The sequence below is a fragment of the Chiloscyllium plagiosum genome, unplaced genomic scaffold (genome assembly GCF_037043375.1).
Source record: "Chiloscyllium plagiosum isolate Xiang-an unplaced genomic scaffold, Cpla_swu_hap1 HiC_scaffold_4, whole genome shotgun sequence".
Lineage (NCBI taxonomy): Eukaryota > Metazoa > Chordata > Chondrichthyes > Orectolobiformes > Hemiscylliidae > Chiloscyllium > Chiloscyllium plagiosum.
Genome location: NW_028270142.1, coordinates 80,626,902 through 80,650,755, shown reverse-complemented (window position 1 = coordinate 80,650,755; position 23,854 = coordinate 80,626,902). Strand labels below are relative to the sequence as shown.

General features: G+C 41.3%; 1 protein-coding gene across 2 annotated transcripts in view; it reads right to left on the bottom strand.

Annotated features, from left to right (window-relative positions):
* The window catches only part of st18 (ST18 C2H2C-type zinc finger transcription factor), a 429,006-nt gene that overhangs the window by 82,903 nt on the left and 322,249 nt on the right, over positions 1-23,854 (bottom strand). For both annotated transcript variants that reach the window (XM_043688314.2, XM_087986407.1), the window contains exons 11-14: positions 12,148-12,249; positions 9,904-10,112; positions 7,438-7,640; positions 3,910-4,146 (exon numbers count right to left, since the gene is read on the bottom strand). In XM_043688314.2, coding sequence (XP_043544249.2) covers positions 3,910-4,146; positions 7,438-7,640; positions 9,904-10,112; positions 12,148-12,249 — 751 coding nt within the window. The remainder of the gene's footprint in view (positions 1-3,909; positions 4,147-7,437; positions 7,641-9,903; positions 10,113-12,147; positions 12,250-23,854) is intronic.

The window sequence follows — 23,854 nt, the reverse complement described above, 5'->3', positions numbered from 1 at the left end:
AATCCTTTTTGATACTCTCTCAGAAAAATTAATTAAGTTAGTGAGCCATGATTTCCCCTGCACAAAGCCATGTTGACTATCCCAAATCAGTCCTTGCCATTTCAAATACATGTAATTCCTGTCCCTCAGGATTCCTTCCAACTACTTGCCCATCACTGATGTCAGGCTCACAGGTATATAATTCCCTGGATGAAAATGTATTGCTGGAAAAGCGCAGCATGTCAGGCAGCATCCAAGGAATACGAGAATCGACGTTCCTGAAGAAGGGCTTATGCCAGAAACGTCAATTCTCCTGTTCCTTGGATGCTGCCTGACCTGCTGCGCTTTTCCAGCAACACATTTTCAGTTCTGATCTCCAGCATCTGCAGTCCTCACTTTCTCCTCTATAATTCCCTGGCATTTCCTTACCGTCTTTCTTAAATAATGGCACCACGTTAGCCACCTTTCAGTATTGCAGAACATCACCTATGACTATCGATGATAGAAATATCTTGGCAAATGGCTCAACAATCAGTTCCCTAGCTTCTCACAAAGTTCTGATAGGTGCTGGGGACTTATCCACCTGTATGCATTTCAAGACATCCAGCACCTCCTCCTCTGTAATATGGACATTTTTCAAGATGTCGCTATTTATTTACCCAAATTCTCTATCTTTCATACCTTTTTTTACAGTAATCACGATACAAAATACTTGTTTAGTATTTCCCCCATATCCTGCAGTTATACACGAAGGCAGCCTTGCTGATCTTTAACGGGCCCTACACTCTCCCTAGTTACCCTTTTGTCCTTAATGTATTTGTTGAATCCCTTTGGATTCACCGTAACTCTATTTGCCAAAGCTATCTCATGGCTCCTTTTTGTCCTCCTCATTTCCCACTAAGTATACTTCTACTATCTTTATATTCTTCTAAGGATTCACTTGATCTCTGCTGTCTATACCTGACATATGCTTCCTTCTTTTTCTTGACCAAAACCATAATTCCTCTAGTCATCCAGCATTCCCTACATCAACCAGCCTCACTTTTCACCCTAATTGGAACAGACTGTCTCTGGACTCTCGTTTCTCATTTTTGGAGGATTCTCACCTTCCAGCCATCACTTTGCCTGCGAATATCCACCCCCTATCAACTTTAGAAAGCTCTTGCTTAATACTGTCAAAATTAGCTTCCTCCAATTTAGAACTTCAACTTTTAGATCCAGTCTATCCTTTCCATCACTACTTTAAAACTAACAGCATTATGATAACTGGCCCCAAAGCACTGCCCCACTGACACCTCAGTCACCTGCCCAGTTTTATTTCCCAAGAGAAGATCAAGTTTTGCACCTTCTCTAGTAGGTACATCCACAAACTAAATCATAAAATGTTCTTGTACACACTTAACAAATTCCTCTCCATCCAAGCCCTTAACAATATGGCAGTCCCAGTCCATGTTTGGAAAATTAAAATCCCTCATTATTACCACCCTATTATTCTTACAGATAATTGAGACCTCCTTACAAATTTGTTTCTCAATTTCTTGCTGACTGTTGGAGGGGTTCTATGGTACAAATCCAATAGGGTGATCATCCCTTTCTTATTTCTTAGTTCCAAATATCTCCCAAAGTACAGCCTTAATGTTATTCCTAATCAAAAATGTGATTTCCCCTCCTCTCTTGCCCCCCCATTTCTTTCCTTCTATCGCAGCTATACCCTGGAACACTAAGCTGCTAGTCCTGTCTATCCCCAAGGCATGTTTCTGTACTCAGTATGATGTCCCAGTCCCATGTTCCCAACCATGCCCTGAGTTCATCTGTCTTACACATTAGTCTCTTGCATTGAAATAAATGCAGTTTAATTTATCAGTCCTACATCGTTCTCTGCTTTGTTCCTACCTGCCTTGACTGTCCTTTTCCCAACTGCACCAGTCTCAGACTGATCTCTTTTCTCAGTATCTCCCTAAGTCCCATCCCTGTCCCCCATGAGTAGTTTAAATTCTCCCGAGCAGTTGTAGCAAATCTCCCTGTAAGTATATTAGTCCCTTTCCAATTCAGGAGCAATCCGTCCTTCTTGTACGGGTCACTTCTACCCCAGAAGACATTCCACTGATCCAAAAATGTGAATCCTTTTCCCTTGCACCAGCTCCTCAGCCATGCATTCAGCTGCTCTATCCTCCTATTCCTACTCTCACTAACTCACAGCACCATGAGTAAACCAAATATTACTATTCTCAAGGACTTCCTTTTTAAATTCTTGTGTAATTTCCTATGTTCTCTCCTCAGAAACTTGTCATTTTCTCCTCATATGCTGTTAGTTCCACTGCGTGTAACAACCTTCTGCTGGCCCCTCTCCCTTCTGAGAATATTCTGTACTCTCTTCGAGATATCCTTGATCCTGGCATCAGGGAAGCAATTCTGCTGTCACTGTGTCTGTGTCAGCGTCTTTGACCAGAGATTCTCCAATCTTGGAACCTGGCATGCCCCTAAATACATCAGAGCCAGTGTTGGTACTAGAAATCTGGATGTCAGTGCCACATTCCTCTTTGAGTCCATTACTCCCTATATTTTCCAAAACAGTATACCTGTATGAGATGTGGATAGCCACAGGAGGCTCCTGTACTACCTGTCTACTCATCCTACCTTTCCAGGAGGTAACCCATCTATCCAACTTGATCTGCAATTCTTCTCCCTTCCTGAAGCTGCCATCCATTAGACCTCCTCGCGCCAGTAAATTCCTCATTGTCTTTAACTGCTGCTCCTACTGATCCATGTGATCTGATAGGATTAACAACAAAATACACTTCCTGCAGACATAATCATCAGTAGCATAGAAACTCTCCCTAATCTCCCATATCCAACAGGAAGAGTGCATCACTCTACTAAAGGCTGTATTTGCACCTTAACAATCTACAGACCCAGAAAATAGCACAATCTTACTGCTCTAAAAATATTGTTCGAGAATATCTCTGTACGTATGTTTTATATTTTTAAAGTTTAATCAAGAGACAGATCTCAAAAAAACACATAATCAAGAAATACCCTACTCTACTCACTAATGTAGACTTACACAAAAAAAGCAAGCTACACTTTTAAAAAAGCCACCTAGCTGCTCCCTTGTTGTGAGCTCCCCCACATAGGTTTCTCCAACGTCAGCTCCAAGGAATTTCACTGTTTATTTTTCTTAGATCAAACTCCGATGTCCGGAGATCCTTGAAACTAAGCAGCTGAGGCAGTCAGCTTTGCAGGTTCACTGCTCAGTCACACAGTTGTGCAGGTTTACTTCATCTCCCGTTTGTTTCATCTCCCACATGATCCCTGCTTGCTCTTTCTTCCTCCTTTTTTAAAATGCTGCTGTTTTGACGTCTTTTTTCCAGAAGTTCCAAAACAATGCAGTAACTTATAAAACAGTAATTACTGCACCAAAAGTTTCAGAAAATCTGCTCCAACACTAAAAATACCTCAAAATGGAGCAACTCTTACAGCCACAATTTTTTCCTGTCCTCCATCTTGGATTACCGTTGGATTTACTCCTTAAACATTTTTCTCTGAGTTGTGCTTAAATAGCAGTTAGTGCCATTAACCTCTGTTATTTTTATTGTAAGTTTTGATCCCATATGCACTGCAATTGACCTCTTGCAGTGGAGACCAGTGGCACTGTGAAATTGGAAAAATGAATACATGTAAAATAATGAGCTGGAGATGTAATTTACAGAGATGAACCCTGACTAGCAGCATGGGCGGTGGTGGTGGGGTGGGGGTGGGTGGGAGCTGGGAACGGATGACTGAACCATCCCCATCCCCAAAATTACTTGATTTCTCTAACAAAGTTCTGTTATTATGTCAAGTTTCGTCCACACAACGGTAGCTGACAATTGCAACCTTCATTTACATATGGCTTACATAAATGATCAAAAAGAAATCCTTCTGTATTACCTCTTTCTCCTCTTCCTTACGTATCTGTGCTTTAGTGTAATTGACAGGCGTGTCCCATCCTTCTTGCTCACACAATGCTTGGTAGTACTGAGGAGTTATCAAGATACTGTTTAGGTAAGAGGGGGGAGATTCCGGTGTGCTTGCTGCAGAGATGACAGTGGCAACTTTGTCTCGGTTCCTATTCTTGTTCATGCTTAAGTCAAGCGTTCCATTTTCATCCACTTCTATGTCTGTGTTCTGCATTAAAAAGGCCTACAACTGTTATTATTTGAAATACATATGTGATCTATTATAATGTATTAAAGGGGTTACATTACTTTGAAGATTATTTTATGAAGCATAATTTCCCAGTGTAATGTATTCGTTCCTTGTTGCTTCAATTCAACTATAATCCTGAAACTCCAATTGATGACCAGCTCTGACAAATTTTAAAGATTGTAGATGACCTTTAATCCTTTAATAAATACCTAAAAATAACCATTTTTACAGCAGGTTCTGGCAAGTTCCAATAAGTAGTAATGTAGCTGCTTGGAAAAGTGTAGTTTATATATTATATATAAAATCTTATCACACAAGTGAGACAGAAAACATCAAGTTCACAGTTACAAGCTGTACTGTACTAAAGTACATAATACAAATGATTGTTTCTTTGCAAACTCTGGAGAAAAATACATTTGCATTTTGCACATTAAACAATTTTGCTGCTAAAATTTAACAGGGCAATTTTCCAAAAGATAACTTCACGGGGTCAGATTGAGGACATGTTGCAATCATATAATCTACTTATGTTTTATAATCTTGATGTTAGTAGGTTTGTAAATACATCTCACATACTTGGAAAGAAAACCAACCATAATTTTTTTATGTTTTTCTTCTTCAAGCATTCAAACCTGAAAGTGATTGAATAAGAACATCAGAACAAAACTAAAAAGCAGCAATAGGCCATTCAGTCCTTTCAGCCTGCTCTACCTTTTAGTAAAATTACATGTAATCTGATCGTGGCCTTGACTCCACTTTCCTGCCTAACCCTTGTTACCTTAAACTTGCTTATTAATCAATAACCTGTTTAACTCAGCGTTAAACACTGACCCAGCCTCCACTGCTTTCTGGGGAAAAAACTCCAAACACGAAAGACTCTCTGAGAGAAGATATTCATCTTTATCTTCCCCCGAAAAGTGAAACTCCTTATTTTGAAACAGCGCCTCCTAGATTTAGATTCCCACATGTTTGGAAACATCCTTTGAGCAGCTACTCTGTCAAGTCTTCAAGGATTCACATTAGTTTCAACAATATCACCTCTCATGCTTAAGGGTAGGAAGATGAGGTGTGAGTGGTTGGGTGGATAGATGGTTAGTAGTCTGGTTGTATCTAGTTGGGGTTAGTCCGGTGATCATGGCTGGATGGGTTGGATCGATTCATTGGGTTGAGTTGTGGGGAAATAGTGCTGAATTTGTGGGCTGGTTGTGGGTTTGGGGTGATTAGGTTGGATTGGGTAGTTGCTTGGTTGATCTGGGTCTGGTAAGGACAGGTTGGAGATAGTTGGATTCTGGAGTGACAAATCAGGTCTGGTCAATACATAGTTTGGGTGATTGGTTGTTCAGGAGAGTTGAGCCTGGTGAGGTAGGTAGTCATTCCTGATGAAGATCTTATGCCTGAATCGTGATTCTCCTGCTCCTTGGATGCTGCCTGACCTGCTCTGCTTTTCCAGCCCCACACTTTTCGACTCAGATAGGTAGTCAGCTTAGGGGTAATATGATCTGGTTGGTGGTTAGTTGGGAAGTCTGCAGGGTATTTGGGAAGTTGGGGAGTTGTTAGGTCAAGTCACAAGGATATTTGGGAGGTCTGAATGTAGTCACATGTGGTTATGGCTTGGAATAGCCAGAAACTGTGGAGCATGAGTGGGAGACTGAGGACAGTTGAGGCATTAGTTTAACATTAGATTAGGTTTTAAACTGGGTCATGTCCTGGGTAACTATTAAGGTAAGTAATGCAGATTCATCCAAAGTCTTCAACTTTAGGTCAGAGTCAGAGATAGCAGGAGAATTGCCCACTCTAAGTTCATATTCCTGGGTAATTCCCCACTTAAATCGACAATCAGAACATCCACAGTGTCCAGACATCTGACTTCTTTCATAGGCCTTCCAATGGCACAGGAAACCAGAACTTGGAGTCTACATTTACTGGTTCTCCTTTGTCCATGTTCCTTGTTACAATCTCAAAGAATATTTGTTACATTTGTGGATTTCTAACTTGCTATTATCTAGCAGAAACTGTTACTGTCTGTTTTTTATCTTCCATGCTAGTTTTCACTCAAACTCTAATTTTGTCCTCCTTATTTTCTTTAGCTTTTGATTCTACTTTCTAAAACTCAACCCAATGAATCGATCCAACCCATCCAGCCATGATCACCTGACTAACCCCAACTAGATACAACCAGACTACTAACCATCTATCCACCCAACCACTCACACCTCATCTTCTTACCCTTAAGCATGAGAGGTGATATTGTTGAAACTACCACTTCTGTCTACCACTAGTAATAATATTCACAATTAATGAACCAAACACTTGTCCATACATTTATAGAGAATTAAAAATGTTCTATAAATATATTCTCATTTGGATTGTGGCTAACCTGAACAATGCAATCTGTCTCCTCATTTTTGTAGTACATAGTATCCCTAGAGTATGGAACCAGGCCCTTCGGCCCATCTAGTCCACACTGACCCTCCAAACAGCATCCCATCCAGACCCAAACCCCTACCCTTTAATCTTGCACTTCTCATGGCAAATCCAGCTAGCTTGCACATCCCTAGATACTATGGACAATTTAGCATGGCCAATCCACAAAATCTGCCCATCTTTGAACTACAGGAGGAAACTGGAGCCCCCAAAGGGAACCCACACAGACACCAGAGAATGTGTAAACTACACATAGGCAGTCATCCGGGGTGAACCCAGGTCTCTGGCAATGTGAGGCTGCAGTGCTAACCACTGAGTCACCTCTTAGCACTTTGACATAGCTTGCTTTCACTGGATTAAAAACATGCAATCTAACAACATATTTGAATTTGAGTAACAGCATTTCCATTTATTTGAATAAAGTACTGGACACTCTGAAGATAATTGTGATAGCTATACTTTCAATTCTTCCTCAGAAAGTTATTTAGTTTTGTGCTTGTCAGAGTCTTGGTGCTTTATCTTACGCCAATGTTATTGACTGCACATTCAGATACCAGCTTGGAGCATCATGGGCTGTGGGTGTCCGTACATACAATGTCCCTGAGTCTGCTTACTCCTTATCTCTGAGTAAGGTTCTACAACTCTAATGTACTGTACACTCTTTTATTCACATCTATGAATAGGATTTCAAATACAGCTCTCTAATGCAGTGTCTAACACCTCTTTCTACACATGCTCATTCATGGATGTAAGAGCTATGTGATCAGTAACTTCACTGTGATTGACAGGAATCTCCTCCTTACCGCCAGTTGAGTGCAAATGAACATTTTGTAAATATTATCTCACCTTAGTTGACAAATCTTGTGCTTTTGTGGAGAGGTTCTCTGGTATCTCTCTGCAACGTGTGGATAGGTTGAGGATAGCTGCAGCTGCTATATGAGTTGCTTCAGTATCATGACTGTAGGTGTAGATACTGGAGTGGCATGGATTTTGTACAGAGGCACTGGATATTCGATTAGAGGAAGTCACTGGACCTGAAAAGTGTTTAGCTGGCAACAGGTGCAGAAAACACATGCATTAATATTAGTGTAATAATCTAATTATATTTGTAGTTCAACTTATTTCCTAATCTGTAAATTATTTTTCTCATTTAACTAACATAAAAGATAAAACAAAATCTACAGAAGCCAAATGGATAGTAAAGAGGAATACACAAGTTGCATGCTATTCGATTTGTAGGAAAAATAAAATCCAATGATGATTGAACAAATGGTGCAGTGGAATATTGATATTGAATTCAGCATTTGATACCATGAACTGAGGAACTGACTTGAGTTAGGAAGGACTCTACATCTCATCTTCTCCCCTCACCTGAGGCATAGTAACCCTTAGGTTAAATGATCACCAGTTGTCTCTCTCTCTCTCTATTGAGACAGCAGACTTATGGTCCACTAAGATTATGGCAACTTCATTTTTTTTTTGCTAAAGATATGAGACTATTCCCACAGTCTCTTTGTTATCCCAATTTATATAATATTTCAATACAACATACTATGACAAACAAAAACGAAATTCATCATTTAACTTGTCAAGTACTAAAGATGAATTGTCAGATTGCTGGTAATTAAAAATGCATTAAATGAGATAACTTATATTTATTTGATGATATTTTAAGGTGATCTATAAGATGCTGGAGAAGTCCAGAAATGATTTACCAGGATATTGCTTGCATTTGGAGAGTTTGAATTATAAACATAGGCTGGGTAGGCTGGAATATTTGAGCATAGGAGGTTGAGGAGTGACCATATTGTGGTTTATAAAATCATGAGGAGCACAGATAAGGTGAACAGTAAAGGCTTTTTTTCCCTAAGGTGGGAAAGTTCAAAACCAGCAGGCATATGTTTAAAGTGAGAGGAGAAAGATTTAAAAAGGACATGAAGGGCAACTTTGTTTTACACAAAGAGCGGTTAATGTGTGGAATGAACAGCCAGAGAAAGTGGTGGATGCAGGTACAGTTACAATGTTTAAAAGACATTTGAATAAGTATATGAATTGGAAAGGTTTGGAGGGAAATGAACCAAACACAGGCAGGTGGGTTAGCTTGTAAACGTGGTCAGCGTGGACTACTTGGACTGAAGGGTCTGTTTCCATGTTGTATGACTCTATGGCTATGACTCTTTATATGAATTTGATTCAGTTTGATGACTTTTATGTACACTTATATAGAGTAATGGCCAGGAATCTATTCACAAGCTGTGGGTTCAACTCCTCCTGTGGCTGTTTGAATTCAGATTAAATTAAAAATCCTTGAGTGTGTGAATTAAAAATGTAATTGGTCTGAAATTCAATTCTGTTTTTTAACCAGCCCCACTACTAAGGTAGATTTGGCAATTTAAAAAAAAAAATCAGATTAATGAAAGTATTTTAGAATTTCAAAAATACTTAAAATAAGCTATGTTAATTCAAAGTCAAACTGAAGTTAAATAAGATAATAAAATAGAAGGAAGAGATTGGGAAGAAGAGAAATGTTGGATAAACTGAAGTAAATGGCTAAATTTTAATATTCAATTTAAAAATAACATATAATTATGTCACAGTGGACAATTATAAATGTAGTGAAATTATTCATTATGTATCAGTAGATTTGCTGCTGCAATAGGTTTGTTTTAAAATCTCTGTGTGCCAACTGTATATAAAGTGGATAACCAAAGAAGCTTGGAACTTCCCTGGATTTGACTGTTCAAACTGATGGTCCAATGCAAAACTACATTATTGCTGTTGCAATATGATGGTCCAAAGATTCTCTAAATTGTGACTTCAGTTTTATCTCTACCATTACCCTCATCAGGTTGATGAGTCAGTGGGAAAAGATCTCTAGATCTCAGGATATCTTGGAACAATTGAGCACCCCATGTACCCCTAGGCATTGATAAAATAAAAATATTATTTAACTCTCAGCAATGGGACTAAACAACAAAATTATAATACTGTTTGGATGACCTGGACACTTGCTTGGCCCTGATCTCATTGGCTGAACAGTTAGAGAGGTCTCATTTTGGATTCCATACTCTGGTCTTCATTTAGTTCCTGTGAAGACAGTGGTGGAATGGAGAACCTGCCACTATATATCATTCCGAAATCTTGCACAACATTATTGTGATGCCCCAATGGTTTCCTGGGATATTTGCCCACTTCTTGCTGGAGTAACAGTGGAGGTCTTGGAGAATTAATTTCAACCCTACTGCTTATCTATGATTTGTGCTCTTTCACTTATAATTTGAGTGCTGTATCATTTTGATTTTCAATACTTACATTCACAAAATTGAACAGCTTCCCGTTCTGGAAATTTTGATGTAAATGTGTGCTTTCCAAATACTTGTGCATCAAAACTGGCATAATCAAAGGGAGCCTTAGTACATTTGTCCAGCTCTTTTGATATGTTGGTATGGGATGTGCTGATGGGTTGTGTGGATCCATAACTGAACTGAGAAATCTCCATTTGTTTCACCAGACAAATTGGCCTACACAATGGACAGAAAAGCTGTTATGATGTTACTCGATTTCTTCTCCCAAGATTCCTTCTCCCTTCCTTCCGAAGGTTCTTCCAGCCCTTTTTAGCTGTGGTCAGTGACATCCTGAATCATATGGGTAAAGTTCTTTGAATCTGTTCTCCCTCAGTTTCACACTTATTGAGAATATGTACAGTTTAGGATAACCTCAATGTAGATTGGTAAAGGCTATATTTTTTAATTGCATTGCTCAGGATAAAATTCTGTGCAGGATACAGCAGTGACTAGTCTGCTTTCCTTCTGATCCAAATTTGGGGTATGCGTGATTAACATGGTGTAAGAGGTACCCTTGTCAATAACAGCAACAGAGTGGCACTGACCAGGCCAGCTAAACAGTACACTCACTTTGTAGGTGAGTCCTGAAGCCTTGTTGGCAGAAAGACTGAAGGCAGCTCCAATTTTCTGGAACAATGCTCCAATACTGACAAGCCTAAACTGAATAGTAATAATTTTCTCATTTCAGAATCAAGATGATCTCCAGAACAGTACCTAGTACAGAATTTATTCCTGCTGGTGGTATCTTTACATCAACTAATTCAAAATTTCAAGAGCAGATTTTCTTGGATTAGTCGTCTTATATTGCATGTATGCCTTTCCTCCAAAATCTTTTTCTTCTCTCAGCTTTCTTCTGACTATTTTGCCATATCTTTTCCAACCTCTCTCACTCCTCCCTTAAGTCATCCACCTGCATGAAATCAAAAGGTGCAATCCACTTTCTACTTACCTGTGACATTGAAGGCAATAATATGGCATGGTGCCAATTATCCTCCAATCTGTTTCCCAGTAATACCTATCTTGTGATGCACAACAGATGAAAATCAAATGGACAGTATTCCTGATAGATCCCTATTTCCTCTGTATTTCATACACACTCCTCAAAGTTCTTTCCTGGATTATCCAGCTAGTGAGGTAGAAATTACATGAGGAAATTTACCTCATTTTCCAAGGTTTTAAATTGGAGGAAAGCCAAATGCAATGGTACCAACTGCAGGTAATCCTTCCATAATGTACCCAACTTCTCCACAGTTGAGGTTTGAGAAATAACTTTCCACACCCATTATGAAATTGACTCATAATACAGATAGTTACCTATTCAGATGATGTCATGATTCCACTTTCTCTGCAATTTCTAAATTTTACCTGGATCAAAATGTACTGCTGCATTATTCTGAACAAAACACTACAAAAGATTCTGCATTAAACAGTAAGAAAAAGAATCATTTTGAGATATATTACATATTTTGTAATAATTTATTTTGCTTCAGGTTTACTTGCTTTCAATGAGTTGATAGTGAAATGCAGGTTGATGATCCACTTTGCTAGCGGACTGGATAGGCAGTGAAACTTGAAATTAACTAATCGTCTTACTAATTGAAATCTTGGAGAAGATTTGGAGCTCAGGTTGTGGATCAGGTTGTCGGTTTGCTCGCTGAGTTGGTGGGTTTGTTTAAAATAAATACCTGCAAGGACTGCAATAAATATTACAGTGGACAAACGGGCCAGAAACTAGCCACCAGGATGCATGAGCACCAACTAGCTACCAAAAGACATGACCAGCTATTACTGGTATCCATACATGCATATGAAGAGGTTCATCAGTTCGACTGGAACAATGCATCCCTCCTGGGGCAGGCCAAACAAAGACACGCATGGGAATTCCTAGAGGCCTGGCATTCAAACTGGAACTCTATTAACAAACATATCGATTTGGACCCCATTTACGAACCTTTCAGAACCAGAACCAGAAATGATATCACACACCACAACAAATTAAAGTACATAAATAGCAAGTGGGATAGAACACTAATGCTTCACTAAAGGCTCACTGATGATGTTACTTAGCATGGTGATGAAATGTCTGCAAACAAACCTACCAGCACAGCGAGCAAACCAACTACCAGTCTTACTAATTATAGGACATTATAGTCTCTCGTAGCAATGTTTACAGTGAGAAAATGTAGGTCAGTAGCATCAAATAAGAACATACCTGAATATTTGATCCGGACTTTGTCCAACCTTTGCCAGCTCATTCTGCTTGTCTTGGCATTTAGTCATTTTTTCTGCTGCAGCAATTGGGCAACCAGAGAGACTATTAAAAATAAAACAAAACTGAGATGGGGCTCATAGTTTCAAAGCTTGTATTACTTGAGACAACTCATAATGGGGGCTGAAACAGAAATGTCAACTAAATGTAAAAGAAATTGGATCTTTAGCTTCCAAGGAAAACTATGATGGAAACAGAAATGCAAAGAGAGATGGACATTGAAACTTCAGGTTTCTGGGCATCCTAACATGAAACCACATTCAAAGGATACAGCTGCAGTCAAACTCAGATTTCATTCGGGCAGAAGAGGCAGATAGAAAAAGACAGAGGGTGGATTCAGGAGCTGGGAATAAGTAAAAACATAGTTAATGCAGCTGCTTCTGTTACTGGAAGATAATATTAGTTGATCCAAGCTATCAAGATGGTATTGAGCAGAGTTGAGGAGGTACTGAAGATGAACACTATTTTGGTAAATACAATACATTTCAAAATCAGGTTAGCTACTTTCAGTTGGGGACCAGGGTAGGTACTCATAGAAAAGGAGCTGGAATTCAACCAGCAAAAGTTCAGACCTTTGTAAAACTTTGAGACTGAAATTAATCCCACATATAGAGTCATAGAGATGTACAGCAAGGAATCAGACCCTTCGGTCCAACCCGTCCATGCTGACCAGATATCCCAACCCAAACTAGTCCCACCTGCCAGCACTTAGCCGATATCCCTCCAAACCCTTCCCATTCATATACCCATCCAGTTGCCTTTTAAATGTTGCAATTGTACCAGCCTCCACTACTTCCTCTGGCAGCTCATTCCATGCACATATGACCCTTTGCATGAAAAGGTGTCCCCTTCGGTCTCTTTTATATCTTTCCCCTCTCACTCTGAACCTATGCCCACTAGTTCTGGACTCCCCCACCCCAGGGAAAAGACTTTGTCCATTTATCCTATGCATGCCCCTCATGATTTTCTTCATAACTTGCTTTCCTACTTATCGTTATGTCAACAGCAAACCTAGCAACCTTACCAACCGTCCCTTCATCAAAGTCATTTATACCATTTGCTAAAATTCAAATTTGTATTCCTAAGGCTTTGGGAATATTTCTGGAGGAGGTAGGAATTGTACAAAGTGGAAAGTTTACATCTGAACAGGAACAGGACCAACGTCCTGAATGGAATGTCTGCTAATGTTGGGCAGATTTAGATCGGCAAGGGATGAGATCCTGACAAATAGTTCAGAGAAGAGAGAAGCTGAAAAGGAATTAGAAGTTAAAATGCAAGTGAGTTCAGAAGGCAGAGAAAGCATAGACTAGATAAGAAAGAAGTGAGTTTAATAAGACTAAATAGAATTTATTTAAATGCAAGGAGCCAGGGGAGTAAGTGAGCTGAGGGCAGAGATAGAAGCATGGGAGTATGATATCATCACTGTGGCTGAAACTTGGCTGAAAGATAGCAGGCTTGGCAGCTCAATATTCCTGGTGGTATGGTATTCAGAGGAGATAGAGAGGAAGGTGGAAGAGAATTGGGTGTTCACAATATTAATCATTTGGGTAGAAGTAAAAACTACAACAGGAACAACTATGCTGCTAGGTGTGTACTATACCCGCCACCCTGAAACATTGCAGGAGAGTTTGAGGATCAAATATCAAATTTCTGGGAAATGTAAGAATAGTAAGACAGTATCAGCAGGGGATTTTAACTCTGAAAATGTTAGTATTATTAATATTATTTAGTGTGCAAGGTTAAGAGGAAACAGAACTCATAAATTACACCCAGAAGAATCTTTTTAGCCAGTGCACAGAAAACCCAATAATGGAGGGGACAGTCTGGACCTAATATCTGGAAATGAGCCAGAGCTCATGGAAGATATATCACCAGGTCACTTTTATATCTTTCCCCTCTCACCCTAAACCTATGCCCTCTAGTTCTAGACTCCTCCACCCTAGGGAAAAGATTTTGTCTATCCTAACCTGCCCCTCATCATTTTGCAAACCCCTCAGCCTCCGACGCTCCAGAGAAAATAGCCCCAGCCTCTTCAGCCTCTCCCCATAGCTCAAATCCTCCAACCCTGGCAACATCCTTGTAAATATTATCTGAACCCTTTCAAGTTTCACAACATCTTTCCGATAGTGTGGAGACCAGAATTGCCCGCAATATTCCAACAGTTGCCTAACCAATGTCCTGTACAGCCGCAACATGCCCTCCTAACTCCTGTACTCAATATTCTCACCAATAAAGGAAAGCAGACCAAACACCTTCTTTACGATCCTATCTACCTGTGACTCACTTTCAAGGAGCTAAGAACCTGCACTCCAAGGTCTCTTTGTTCAGCAACACTCTCTAACACCTTACCATTAAGTGTGTAAGTCTTGCTAAGATTTGCTTTCCCAAAATGCAGCACCTCACATTTATCTGAATTAAACTCCATCTGCCACTCCTCACTCCATTGGCCCATCTGATCAAGACCCCATTGTAATCTGAGGTAACCTTCTTTGCTGTCCACTACACCTCCAATTTTGGGTGTGATCTGCAAATTTAATAACTGTCCCTCTTATTCTCGCATCCAAATCATTTATATAAATGATGAAAAGTAGACGACCCAGCACCGATCCTTGTGGCACTCCACTGGTCACAGGCCTCCAGCCTGAAAAACAACCCTCCACCACCACACTCTGTCTTCTACCTTTGAGCCAGTTCATGGGCGGCACGGTGGCACAGCGGTTAGCACTGTTGCCTCACAGCGCCAGAGACCCGGGTTCAATTCCCGCCTCAGGTGACTCACTGTGTGGAGTTTGCACGTTCTCCCCGTGTCTGCGTGGGTTTCCTCCGGGTGCTCCGGTTTCCTCCCACAGTCCAAAGATGTGCAGGTCAGGTGAATTGGCCATACTAAATTGCCCGTAGTGTTAGGTAAGGGGTAAATGTAGGGGTATGGGTGGGTTGCGCTTCGGCGGGGCAGTGTGGACTTGTTGGGCTGAAGGGCCTGTTTCCACACTGTAAGTAATCTAATCTAATCTAAATGGCTAGTTCTCCCTGTATTCCGTGAGAGCTAACTTTGCTGACCAGTCTACCATGGGGAACCTTATCGAATGCCTTACTGAAGTTCATATAGATCACATCTACCACTCTGCCCTCATTAATCCTCTTTGTTACTTCTTCAAAAAACTTAATCAAGTTTGTGAGACATGATTTCCCACGCACAAAGCCATGTTGACTATCCCTAATCAGTCCTTGCCTTTCCATATACTTTACATCCTGTCCCTCAGGATTCTCTCCAACAACTTGCCCACAATTGACATCAGGCTCTCTGGTCTATAGTTCCCTGGTTTGTGCTTACTACCCTCCTTAAACAGTGGCACCACATTAGCCAACCTGCAGTCTTCCGGCACCTCACCTGTGACTATCGATAATACAAATATCTCAGCAAGAGGCCCAGCAATCACTTCTCTAGCTTCCCACAGAGTTTTAGGGTACACCTGATCAGGTCCTGGGGATTTATCCACCTTTATGCGTTTCAAAACATCCAGCACTTCCTTCTCTGTAATATGGACATTTTTCAAGATGTCACCATCTATTTCTTACATTCTATATCTTCCATGTCCTTTTCCACAGTAAATACTGATGCAAAATACTCATTTCGTATCTCCCCCATTTTCTGTGGCTCCACACAAAGGCCGCCTTGCTGATCTTTGAGGGGTCCTATTCTCTCCCCAGTTACCCTTCTGTTTTTAATGTATTTGTAAAAGCCCTTTGGACTCTCCTTAATTCTATTTGCCAAAGCTATCTCATCTCCCCTTTTGCCCTCCTGATTTCCTTCTTAAGTATGCTCTTACTGCCTTTATACTCTTCTAAGCATTCACTCGATCTCTCTTGTCTCTACCTGATACATGCTTCCTTCTTTTTCTTAACCAAACCCTCAATTCCTTTAATCATGCAGCATTCCCTATACCTACCAGCCTTTCCTTTCACCCTAACAGGAATATACTTTCTCTGGATTCTCGTTATCTCATTTCTAAAGGCTTCCCATTTTCCAGCCGCCCCTTTACCTGTGAACATCTGCCCCCAATCAGCTTTTGAAAGTACTTGCCTAATACCATCAAAATTGGCCTTTCTCTAATTTAGAACTTCAGCTTTTACATCTGGTCTATCCCTTTCCATCACTATTTTAAATCTAATAGAATTATGGTTGCTGGCCCCCAAGTGCTCCCCCACTGACACCTCAGTCACCTGCCCTGCTTTACTTTCCAAGAGTAGGTCAAGTTTTGCATCTTCTCTAGTAGGTACATCCGCATACTGAAATAGAAAATGTTCTTGTACACATTTAACAAATTCCTCTCCATCTAATACCTTAACACTATGGCAGTCCTGGTCTATGTTTGGAATGATAAAATCCCCTACCACAATCACCCTATTATTTTTACAAACAGCTGATATCTCTTGAGAAGTTTGTTTCTCAATTTCTCTCTGACTGTCGAGTAAAGTTGTGAGCTTTGTTTTTGCTGCATATGCTATTTAATGTGTAATTTACATTCCATATCCACCATAAATTTCCTGTTAACTTGTTTTTAATTTATGTTGATTGTAGTTTGATTTTTAAAGTTACAGTGATAAAAAGCAAAGATTTATTCAGTCGTTTTGATTGTTCAATGTTTTGATTATTTTAATTTGTTGATCTACACAGGAATCATAACAGTAAATACAAGTTAGTTAGGAAGCATGGCTGATCTCATCTTGGCGGGAAAAGTGAGGACTGCAGATGCTGGAGATCAGAGCTCATCTTGGCCTCAACTACACTTTCCTGCTCACTTGCCATTCCACCCATCTGTCTGTCTCCCCCTTAAATTTACTTAATATCTTGGTATTCACAACACTCTGGGGTTGAAATTCCATAGATTCACAACTCTTTGAGAAAAGTAGTTCCTTATCTTGGTTTTAAATTTGCTAGCTTTTATTATAAAACTATGAACTCTCATTCTAGATTGCCACATATGAGGAAGTAGTCTCTACATATCTACTTTGTCAATCCTGTTTAACATCTTACGTGTCTCAATTGTTCTAAACTCGAGAAAGTTTACATATTAATGTAGTTCTAACCAATCCAGTCTCTCTTCATACCTCTGTTCTTCCATCCCAGGAATCAGTACGTTAAACAATCGTTGCTCCCCCTCCACAGCCAGAACATTCTTCCTCAGGTAAGGAGATCAAAACTGCACACAATACTCCAGGTGTGGTCTCACCAAGCCCCTGTCCAATTGCTACAAGACATTCCTGCTACTGTACTTGGATCCTCTTGATATGAAGGCCACGCAACATTTGTAATCTTCGTCACTTGCTGCACCTCCATCGCTGATGCTTAGTAGCAGCAATGTGTACCATTCACAAGTTTGAGTCGAAAATTGTGGCGCTGGAAAGGCACAGCAGGTCTGGCAGCATCCGAGGAGTTGGATAGTCAAAGTTTCGGTCATAAGTCCTTCATTTGAAATGTGGGGATGGGAAGGGGGCAAGAGATAAATAAGAGGGTGGGGGTGGCGGAAGGTAGCTCCGAAGGCAATAGATAGATGCAGATGGGGGTTGATGGTGATAGGTCGGAGGGGAGGGTGGAGCGGACAGGTGGGAAGGAAGCTGGACAGGTAGGACAGTTCAAGAGGGCAGTGCTGAGTTGGAGGGTTGGATCTGGGATAAGGTGGGGGGAGGGGAGATAAGGAAACTGGTGAAGTCAACATTAATGCCATGTGATTGGAGGGTTCCAAGGCAGAGGATGAGGCATTTTTCCTCCAGTTTTTGGGTGGCTTGGATTTGGCAGTGGAGGAGGCCCAGGACTTGCATATCCTTGACAGAGTGAGAGGGGGAGTTGAAGTGGTCGGCCACAGGGTGGTGGGATAGTTTGGTGCATGCGTCCCAGAGATGCTCCCTGAAATGTTCCACCAGTTGGCGTCCTGTCTCCCCGATGTAGAGGAGACCACATCGAGAGCAATGGACACAGTAGATGAGGTGCTTGGATGTGCGGAAAAATCTCTGCTGTATGTGGAAGGATCCTTTGGGGTCTTGGACGGAGGTGAGGGGAAGTTTTACACCTCTTGTGGTGGCAAAGAAAGGTGCAAGGAGTGGAGGGTGACATTGACCGCCTCAACCTGTCCACCCCTCTCACCCACTCCAACCTCTCACCCTCACAAAGCACAGCCCTTCACTTCTTCCACTCCAACCCCAACCTCACCATTAAACCAGCAAAGGGTGTTGCAGGGGCAGTTTGATGGACCTACCTGTACGCCACTAAAGCCAGGCGCCAACTCATGGACACCTCCTCCTACTGCTCCCTCCACCACGACCTCACCGCCCATCACCAAAACCATGATCTCCCAAACCATCCACAACCTCATTACCTCAGGGGATCTCCATCCACAGCCTCAACCTCTTAGTCCCAGAACTCCGCACTGCCCGGTTCTACCTCTTACCCAAGATCCACAAATCTGACTGCCCCAGTCAACCCTGTTATTCCCACCTGCTGCTGCCCAACAGAACTCATCTTCTCATATCTTGACATCATTCCTGTCCTCCATGATCAAGGAACACCCCATATACATTCAGGACACCATCCATGCCCTCTGCCTCCTCCAAGACTTTTGTTTCACCAGCCCCATCTTCACCATGGATATCCAATCCCTGTACATGTCCATCCACCATGGCGAAGGCCTCCAAGCTCTCCGTTTCCTTATCTCCCCCCCCCCACCTCATCCCGGATCTAATCCTCCAACTCAGCACCGCCCACCTGACCTGTCATACCTGTCCATCTTTCTTCCGACCTATCTGCTCCACCCTCCCCTCTGACCTATCACGATAACCTCCCATCTGCACCTACCTAACAGCTTCCCAGCAAACTTTCCCCACCCTCCTATATATCTCTCAGCTCCCCCCACATTCCTGATGAAGGACTTATGCCTGAAATGTTGACTCATCTCCTCCTCAGATGCTGCCTGACTTGCTGTGATTTTCCGGTGCCACATCTTTCAATTCTGATTTGTCCAGCATCTGCGGTCCTCACTTTCGCATCATCTACAAGTTGCACTGCAGAAATATACCGAAGAATCTTTGATAGCACCTTCCAAACCCATAATTACTATCACCTTGAAGGACATCAGCAGCAGATACTGATGATGTTACCTAGCACGGTAAAGAAATGCGTGAAAACAAAACCACCAGCTCCGCGAGCAAACTGACAACAAGTGTTATTAATCACAGGACATCATAGTCTCTAGTAACATGGTTTACAGTGAGAAAATATAAGACGTAGTATCAAATAAGAACCAGCAGTTTTCTCTCCAAACCACTCAGCATCCTGACTTGAAACATATCACCCTTCCTTCAGTGTTTTTGGGTCAAAATCCTGGAATTCCCTCCCTAACAGCATTATGAATTTACCTAAGGCAAGGGCAACTAAGGTATGGATAATGAATGTTGGCCTAACCAGCAACACCATGATAAGTGAATTAATAAAAAAATCTTCCATGCTTAATTTCAACTGCACGTGTGCAAAGACACCCAGATCTTGTTGCATCTCCTCCTTTCCTAATCTGTCACCATTCAGATAATATTCAGATAACCCCTCAGTATTTTGCAATGGCTTTTTGCTTTTTCCAAAGCATTAAAAACACACATTTACAAACACCTTTCAGCTCTGAAGAAGAGTCAAAATGGATATGAAGTGTTACCTTTCTCTCTCCACTGACACTGGCCGGCTTGCTGATTTTCTCCACCATCTTCAGTGTTTGTTTGCAACTTTATTTTGTTTTAGTTTTGGTTCCAATTGCCATTTTTAAAACTTTTGTTTTATTCTTTAGTGTAATGAAATTTGTCTATTGTTAAAGCATATCTGCAGACTCGTATGACAACACTTCAGTGACTAACCCCACATAAACCAACTGCAAAATTAAACAATCAAGTCAGGTGTCATTCTGAGATCTGTTCGGTCAGTGTTACCATTGGCTGCAATTAGAACAATCAATTTTCAATCTACAACCAAAGGAAAGCTAGCAAGGTTTACTTTACTTGCCCTCCTTATTTAACCCTTGGTGACTTGTTATCATTCTGGTGAATCTGTGTTACACCATCTCCAAGGCCAGTATGTTGTTCCTGACCTGGCATGACCAAGCTGAATGCAATATTTCTCATGAGGTCTAACAAGTGGTCTATCCAAGTGAAGTATGACTTTATCTCCCTTGTGTTCCATCCGAACTGATTTAAGACATCCCATAATTTTGATTGCCTTTTATACTTGCTTAGAGTCATAGAGATGTACAGTATGGTTACAGACCCTTCGTTCCAACCCGTTCATGCTGACCAAATATCCCAACCCAATCTAGTCCCACCTGCCGGTACCTGTTCCATATCCCTCAAAACCCTTCCTATTCATATAACCATTCAGATGCCTTTTGCAATTGTACCAGCCTCCACCACTTCCTCTGGCAACTCATTCCATACACGTACCATCCTATGCGTGAAAAAGTTGCCCCTGAGGTATCTTGTGTTTCTTTCCCCTCTCACCCAAAACCTATGTCCTCTAGTTATGGACTCCCTGCCCCAGGGAAGAGATTTTGTGTATTTATCCTATCCATGCCCCACATGATTTTATAAACCTCTCTCAGGTCACCCCTCAGGCTCTGACTCTCCAGGGAAAACTGCCCCAACCTGTTCAGCCTCTCCCTATAGCTCAAATCCTCCAACCCTGGCAACATCCTCGTAAATCTTTTCTGAACCCTTTCAAGTTTCACAACATCTTTCCGATAGGAAGGAGAACAGAATTGCATGCAATATTCCAACAGTGGCCTAACCAATGATCTGTGCAGCTGCAATATGACCTCCCAACTCCTGTACTCAATATTCTGACCAATAAAGGAAAGCATAACAAACGCCTTCTTCACTATCCTATCTACCTGTGACTCCACTTTCAAGGAGCTGCTTTCAATAAGTAATTCACCAAGGGTCCTTGAAAAACATCCGTCTTAACAGTGATCGCTATCACCTAGAAAGAGAAGGTCAGCAGATGCTTGGGAACGCCACTACATGCAAGTTCCTTGCCACAGCACACACCTTCCTGACTTAAAACATATCATTGTTCCTTCAATGTCGCTGGGTGAAGATTCTGAAACACCCTTCCTAACAGCACCACAGGTGTCTCTAGATCCCCAAGGTCTGCAGGTTTAAGAAGGCAACTCACTACCACCTTCCCCAGGGTAATTAGAGATGGACAATAAATCCCTGGCAACATACTTATCCCATGAATGAATTTTTAAAAACATTGTGTACATGAACTTGCAAATATCTTGGCAGGTACAATTTCTAATCTCTTACCAGTTAGAAATATCTTGACTACAAAATACTCTCTCCCAGATTGCATTGAACTATACAGATTTGCAGTATGTACCAGCAGTTTATGTAGTAAATTGCATGTGCTTTGAGCAAATGGTAATGTATGAAATACAAAGACAAGTCCTTAGTGGGTTTTAGGGGGACTACAGTCAGTTAGGGGGTACAGCCTGTTAGTCGAGGGCTCACCTAATTTTAGTCCAAGAGATATCACTCAGGTTGGAAGGCTGGGGAAGGTGGGGGGAGGGTTGCAGGGAGTTGTAGGTCACAATAGGCAGATGGACAGTGATCAGTCAGGGCCACCCAGCCAGGGTGTGCAGGTTACAGGCAGTCCAAGTTGTTTGGTCAATAACAGTCATGGGCTTATCAAGTGGCAGCCCATGATGTCTTGGGAAGCTCTGCAACTCAATCTGGGAATGGGCCTCACTGCACTAGGTTGCGGAGAAAGTAGTGACAATGAAAGAGGCAATTGAAGATAGTAGATGCAAACTCATAGTGAACAATCAGAGAAGGGGCTCCATGTACGTTATGTTAATTCTGTCCTCTACATGGGGATGGTGTACAGCCAATTAGGGTATTGGATTTCTAAAGTCATGGTTCTGGGAGTTGACTGGGAGCATTAATAGTTATATAAATGGAAATGGGGTTCAGGGTGAAAGGCCATTGAAGCCACAGGGACAATAATACAAAAAGAAACATGAAGGATAGGATGAAATTCATTAGCCATGATCAGTATCTGCACTATTCTCACACTGAAATGAAATTGGAAACTTGTGACGTTAGATTTAAAGTCAACTGTGCAGTAATTACACAAATTGCAGATACCACGCACAAAGTGGGCTATGTAAGTTATTGTTTCCTTCTATGCGGGTGTAGTAAAGCTCTTGAAATTGGAATCCCTCCTTGAGCAATTGCAGTAATCGTGCTTCCACGGATTCAATAATGCCACTCAACTAGTTTCAATTTGTAATGCATCAGTGCACATTAAAAATTATAGCCTCAAGCAATAATTACCAATAAATTGAGGAATGTTGCCTCCTTGACGTATCAGCTAAACAATCATTATGAAAACAAGGCATTTAAAATAGGAACCTAAAGTTCCCATTTGAATACTCACAGCTACAGGTTCTCATAATGAACTGCAAGAATGCAAGAACATGGTCTGTGAGGCCTTTTTAGTTGGTTGGGGTACTAACATGGTGGCTTACGAGCTGAATTCTAACTCACATTACAGCAAAGCATTTTTGTAAAGCAGCTATGGGCTGCATGGTGGCTCAATGGTTAGCACTACTGCTTCACAGTGCAAGGGATCCACTGCCTTGGGTCACTGTCTATGTGGAGGTTGCACATTCTTCCCATGTCTGCATGGGTTTCCTCCAGGTGCTCTGGTTTCCTCCCACAATCCAAAAATGTGCAGGTCAGGTGAATTAGCCATGCTAAATTGCCCATAGTTTAGTTCCATTAGTCAGGGCAAATGTCGGGGAATGAGTCTGGGTGGGTTTCTCTTTAGAGTGTCAGTATGGACTTGCTGGGCCGAAGGGTCTGTTTCCACACTGTAGGTAATCTAATCTAAAATAAACATCGGGAATGGTGGCATACCTCCAAGCTTTTAACGGATGCATACAGTAACCTCCTTGCCAAGCTTCCATGCCACATATGTGAATAATTAACATGCGGCTTCAATGTGATGGATGTGAGGGCTCAGGAGTAACATTCTTTTAAATGTGTTTTTTTTTATGTTTCCTACAGATTACCTGCTCACATATCTCACGTAGACAAAGCTGTTGCTGGAGTCATTGTAGCCTTGTGCCTCTCCAAAGACAACATAGAAGGCAATCATTCTACCATTACAAAGGTCAACAATTTAACAGTTGCACTGATGTTTTATGCCAACAGCTCATTTCAAGGACTTGTGTCATATCTTTTAATACTCAACTCACAACAGCTTCAATGATATTATTGATGCAGTTTTTTTCATTCTATATATCCATTTTCTGTGATGGGGAGTGTCTAGTAGCTCAGGAGTGATATCCACCACTGCTGGTTTCCCTTAGGTAGAGGGTGCTATCAACTGTGCCCACTTTGCTTTTAGATGGCTCTATCGCCAACATACAAAATTTGTCAACAGAAAAAGCTTCCACTCCATCAATGCTCAAACTATATGTTGCCCTTAATGCCAAATTCTGGACTTCAGTGACAGAATGCTGACTACTTCAGACAAGCAAGCTCATAGGTTTCTTTCTTCTTCCAAGGTGCTTGGTTCATACAGGGGTGGCTAACAAGAGGCGATGTCTAC